We start from the raw sequence: 6,000 nt of genomic DNA, 5'->3' as shown, positions 1-6,000 counted from the left end.
TTGCTTAGCTATAGCCAAGGGCCAAAAACAGACAATGCAGATAACCACTCAACTGATTCCCTCAATCAACTCATCAGTCAGTTGCCAAAGTGGATTAGCAGGTTGAATGGTCTTCTGTCCTCTATAAATTCTCTTTTCTTCTTGGATTAGGAATTTTAAAAAAATGTACAGAGGTTAAGCTAGTCCCTGATAAGGTATATCATACAAGCTTATAATTAAGCCACCAAAAATGATGGAATTAGTTCACCCAAAGAGTCTTCACCATCCATCTGCCATGGCTGGCCATGATTCAAGTGTTGGGAAAGATGATGGTTAGCCTTATTGGGTAGAGTTACTCAGTCCACTGATGAATCATGAGCAATAAATAACCATCCACAATTTTCTCTTCTGCATCATTTCCGTTCTGCAGCACTCTTTCAATAAGTAAAACTCAGATGACCTGGAAAGGGGTTTATAGCCAACCTAAAAGAATCAGTTTATTTTACAGAAGGTTAGAAACCAGCCAGAAGAGTCAACTGATATCCCCATTCCTCCTTTCAGAGGAGCAGGGAATAAATGAGATTACAAGTGGGAAAGAGTTTGCAAGCCTTAATAAGGGCCTCTGATTAGTGCCTCATTAGCTCACTAATGGCCAGGAATAGGTGGGTGTCCAGATCTCCTGCTTCTCAACCCCACCCACTGTACCACACAGCCTCTTTACATTACAGGTAAGTAAAAGTGCGGCCCAAATGTGTCAATAAGTGTATAAGGTCACAAACTATCCCTGAAATTCAGAGCACCTAAATGAAAGTCCTCTTTCTAAGTGTAGCACTGAAGCAAGGACCTGGCTTCCTCGGACCCCGGCAGTTGGGGGGATAGGACCTAAGCACATCAGTGATAAACTAAATGTCCCGGTGCCCCAGCCAATCACTACACACTGTGCACTTTATTCAGTCTTCTCACACAACTGGAAATGTTCCAACAAAAACATCCAAATTAGTACCTTAGCTGTTATGAATATATATAAAAGGAATACACGTCTTTGATTAGTAAGGGTAATACCCTAACTACCAAAAACTTGAGTGTTTTCTGTTATTTATTAATAATACTCCTTTTTAAAGTTTTTTTTTTTTTTTTTAGTTGTAGGTGGACACAATATTTTATTTTTATGTGGTGCTGAGAATAGAACCCAGGGCCTCATGTGGGTTAGGCAAGTGCTCCACCACTGAACCACAACCCCAGCCCTAGTAATAATACTCTTCATACAAATAAGCTAACTTGGGTTGTATAAATTACATGTAATAAAACTATTAAAAAGTGACCAACCTGAGATTGATATAACTAATTTATAAAGTACAGTACAGGACATCTTGAAGAAGAAAACACACTTGTTTAAATCTTAAGCCCTTTATTTACTATAATGCAGAACATTTTAGTTTTAGACATCGGTGGGTTTTGTTTTTATTGACATTTTCACTTAATCAAAATACAAAACTCAGGAAAATCACATGGTGACTGGTCATAATGTATCAGTAAATTAGAGCAAGTACATAGACCATTCTTTGTTTGGAGTGATGTTAAATCAACTGGTCGATATTTTTTTTTCCTGTCCAATAATTATTAAGTATTAATGGTCACCAGATACCACTAGACAGGGATCCTTTAGAAATAGTCAAAGACTTTCATTTGATACATGGAATAGCCACAAAATGTCAATGGCCTACATCTACTCATTGAATTTGAGATTCAGAGAAAAGGATATTCTTCACATGTTGTGCAATAATTTCTCCAAATATCTTCTCATGCTCAAAAAAATTAACATGTCATCCAGATACCCCTTAATTTCTATGTATGACATAAATGGTCACATCCATCACACACACATATATAATCAGGAGACTCAAGGAATATGCAAAGATGGCAAGAAATTACTTGACTCTTTGGTTACGCCCTAGTGATAAATATTTGTTTACTGGCAACTAGCCAGTATTGGAAATAATATCAGACCATGACCCAATACAGTCTAAAAGCCCATCCCTTGCTTTGCATGCACGATTAGGGCCTGTTACCAATCTCCTGCCATCTCTCTCAGGTGTACATTCCTTTCTTTGGAAACATGAAATGCTCCCAGATAAATGTGTCCCTTCTCCAAAGAAACACATTTCCCACTCAATTATAAATCCTGACTCAAAGCTAAAATTAATGCAGGCAGGCAATCGATAGTTCTAGAAAACATCCTTAAAAATGACAAATGTATGAGATGTTAAAGCCATCCAATAAGTCTGCATGCCACCTTATTAAATTAAAAGCACCTTGTGTATTTATACAATGTATCCAATGGCTTACAGATTAGGATCCTAGAAACAATACATGTCTTATAGCAAAAAATATACATATAATAATCCACCTATAGTTCATATAAATGATGAAATGTTTTTGAATATATCTATATATCTATATATATACACATATATACTCTGTGTATTTGCAGAATCAGGCACACAAATACTGCAGTCCTTCACTGGCTCTTCTACATCAGTGTCAAGGACACCAGATTTCAAAGTCTTAAAGACTGGAACAAAGGTCACCGCTGAGGACAAAGAACTGGTTTGATGCACCTTCCCTTGTGAAGGACCAAGTTTGCTGGACAGTGGCAACCTGCAACGCACGGTTTACTGCATGGACCAATCTCATTCCAGTTGTCACAGGTTTTGAAACATCCCGGGCCACAGGTATCATACACGGCACCATGCTTACACTGGGTGGCTGAAAAAGAGGAAACAAAGGTATGATTTGAGAAATGGCCATGTTAACTTACCCTTGCCTGAGACCATTTCTGAGGGCTCCTGTCAAGGCACACCTCTTTCCCCCATACAGGGTTAGGTTTGCATTTTAACAAGGGAACAAGGAGCAACCATATTCCTCAAACACTCAGGGAATCACCTGCATCTGTGAAAATGAACCCAAAGATCTACCTCCTGGGTAAATGAACTTCAAAATAAAAAATAATAATAGCAAAAGCTTTTCATTCTGAAGTACAACAAACTATAAATCTGTAAGGCTATACAAAATTTTATAGGTTTATTCAGTTATTGCAAATACCATGAAAAGTTAACCCCAAATACTCTTTCCAGCTATTGAGTCAAGGTGAACAAAAAGATTTTGTACAACTACATCAATATTCAAATTTGTGATATTACACAAGGGGTCAGCCTACCAAAGGTATTGGAAATGGGTGACACATTTTAATCAAAGTGATCATGTGTGGAATGAGTCAATCTCAGGCAAACTTGAGCAAAAGTGGGATAACGCCAAATAGAGACAAATCGGATGTGTGACCGCAGCAAGGACAGCAGCAGCTGGCTGACTGGGCCAGGGAATGTAAAAATGATGACAACGATGTAGACAAGTCATAGGCAATTTGCTGTCTTTGTTAACTCAGAGTTGAAATGGTCTGAACAATATTCTGAGAGATCCTGAAAATTCATGAATAGATCTGTCAGAAAACAATAATGCAAACATTCTGGAAGTTTTATGACATGGAGATTTTTTTTCACCCGGTTTAGTTCTAGAGAGTATCAAAGGATCTGCCTCTCATTGTCAACAATAGGAATTGTGACACATGTAGGAATTGAGAGCGGGGACCCTCCGTGAACTCCAGTAGCAATCCAATCTTCATTTGAAGTTGCTCCAAATAAAAGTAATAACAAGGATCGATTGTCATCAGTTTAAATGTCTCCATTGTTGTTTATGCAGTGTGCAGAATAATGTCTGGCAAAGAATAATGGAACTATAAACCTATAAACAGAATTGATTTCCAAGCAAATGAGTCTTGGAAATTATATGTTTAGAGTTACCACAAAACATTGGTGCTTGACCATTTTTAACTAACAGCAAGTTAAAAAGACCCATAAAGCAAATTCTATGAAGGCTACTCAGATATCCACTAGTTAAAACCCAATGAGAAAAGAGGCCTCCTATCCAATGAGTAATCAATTACCTCTCACGCTTCTTTACTTATTATTGAAAAACTGAGCTGTATGAAACACGGTATTTTGAGAAATGTTTGAATGGAACCAATTTTAAAATTATTGATGCTTTAGTTAATGTTTCTCTATGGATTCATATTAAACGCTGGTGTATTTATTTAACAGTACTGCAATTGTTATCATTGTTATCTAAACTATTGACTCTTACTAAGCATCTGTTCTGAATAAAGCCTTTGTACAAAAATGCTTTGTAAATAGAAATTAATGACATGGTCATCTGTCTGATACACCAACAGAAGGATGAATTGTTAGCAGCTAATTACCAGTTAATTATATTGAAACTTCAAATGTAAACTTATTGATTCCTATGCCTAACTCACTCTCTCAACTTTTTGAGGTGTCTTTCTTCATGTTCCAAAAGAAAAGAAATGAAAAGAAAAAGCACTCCCCAAATTCTCTATTTTTTCCTTTTTTATACTAATCATCACCCTGTAGTATCATGCTTTCTCTTGTATTCTGACACCAGAATGTAAGCTTGCTCAGGGAAGAAGTTTTGCCTGGTCTGTCACTATATCTCTAGCACCTAGAGGGCATTAATTAAAAGGCCAACAATAAACACTTGTTGAGTAAATGAATGAGTCATGAAATAGTCACAACACAGAGGGACTGGACATTTTCCATTTGCCCCTGTGGATCTTTGCTCAGTGCTCAGTGCTCACATTGACCTCTGTGAATGACACCAGTGGACTCCCTTGGGGATAGTGAATGCCAGCAGGTGATTGAAGGGAGGAAAGAGAGTGAGATAAGAGCTCCCTCTTCCCCTGTCCCTAGTCCCTTTGAGGTCACCATGAATCACTGCTCCTACTGAGTAGCCCTCCCCAAGGACTCTCTGTCACCAACTTTCAATAGCTAACTCCTCTCTAGCCATTTTAGGTTCAGGAACTATGACTGCTGCTCTGTTATAGACACAGGACATTAGACTTTTACTCGTTACTTCCCTACACCTTATTCATATCTTTTCAAATCCTCTATTGAACATACTTCAATTAGTCAATTTGAGGTACCTGGGCCCTAACTGATATAATGAATAAAAAATTACCACTATTCCTTAGAACTACACTTGCTTCCTTACCTTCAAAATGTAACTTTATTAGGTTGTTTCCACTTCTCATAATTTAATTTCATCCTACTAGGAAACTTCCTGAAGACCTGTCCTCCCTTTGATCTGGTGCCATTATCCAGGCTGGTGAATGTCACCACCATTCACCCCACCTTGCACTCTCTGACTCAGTTTCCAACCAGTTCTCCAGCCCTACCATGTGAATGGCATGTCCTTTGACTCTTCCCAGAGCACCCACTGCCTGTCTCCATCATTGCATGCACAAGGTGAGATTGTAGTTGTCAGTTCCATTCATGATCTTTTTCTGCTGTTTTTTTTTTTTTATTTTACTTTCAGTGGTAGTATGATGTTTAACAAGTAGCACATAATCAAAGAACTTGTGTGGTTAAACAGATGAATGAAAGAATGAATGAGATGGTGGATTAACATTATTCTTCCTTTAAATCTATTAATTTATGCTTCTGTGATAAAGTTTAGACTTTTTATTGATCCTGTCAAAGTTTTTCTCTTATTCTCTTTTCCGTGATTGTTCTGGTTTGGATATTATCGTTCCTGTAAATGCAGGAATATTCAGAGATGATATAATCAGATGATAAGAGCTATAACCGCATCAGTCTGTCCTAATTTGAATGGACTGATCTGGTAGTGATTGTAGGCAGATGGAACATGGCTGGAGAAGGTGGGTCACTGGGCTGGTGCACTGGAAGGGTTCATCTTCTCCACAGCCCCTTCCCATTTCTCTCTCTGCTTCTCTACCACCTTGAGATGAGCAGCCTTCCTCTGCCATGACCTCTGCCATGACCTCTGCCATGATGTTCTACCTCATCTTGGGCCAGGGCAATGGAGTCAGACCACTATGGACTGAACCTCTGAAATCATGCACCAAAACAAACTTTTCATCCTCTAAGTTGT

At 38.2% G+C, this 6,000-nt stretch overlaps 1 protein-coding gene across 5 annotated transcripts in view; it reads right to left on the bottom strand.

The window, feature by feature from the left end:
* Positions 1 to 1,358: 1,358 nt before the first annotated feature.
* BMPER (BMP binding endothelial regulator) overlaps positions 1,359 to 6,000 on the bottom strand; it is a 245,214-nt gene continuing 240,572 nt past the window's right edge. For all 5 annotated transcript variants that reach the window (XM_079150871.1, XM_079150875.1, XM_079150872.1 and 2 more), the window contains one exon: positions 1,359 to 2,745. In XM_079150871.1, the coding sequence (XP_079006997.1) occupies positions 2,564 to 2,745 (182 nt within the window). In that variant the 3' untranslated portion in view covers positions 1,359 to 2,563. The remainder of the gene's footprint in view (positions 2,746 to 6,000) is intronic.

The sequence above is a fragment of the Sciurus vulgaris genome, assembly GCF_902686455.1.
Source record: "Sciurus vulgaris genome assembly, chromosome: 8".
NCBI classification, from domain to species: Eukaryota; Metazoa; Chordata; class Mammalia; order Rodentia; family Sciuridae; genus Sciurus; species Sciurus vulgaris.
Note: the sequence above shows the minus strand (reverse complement) of the source record. Positions and strands in the feature narration are given on the sequence as shown.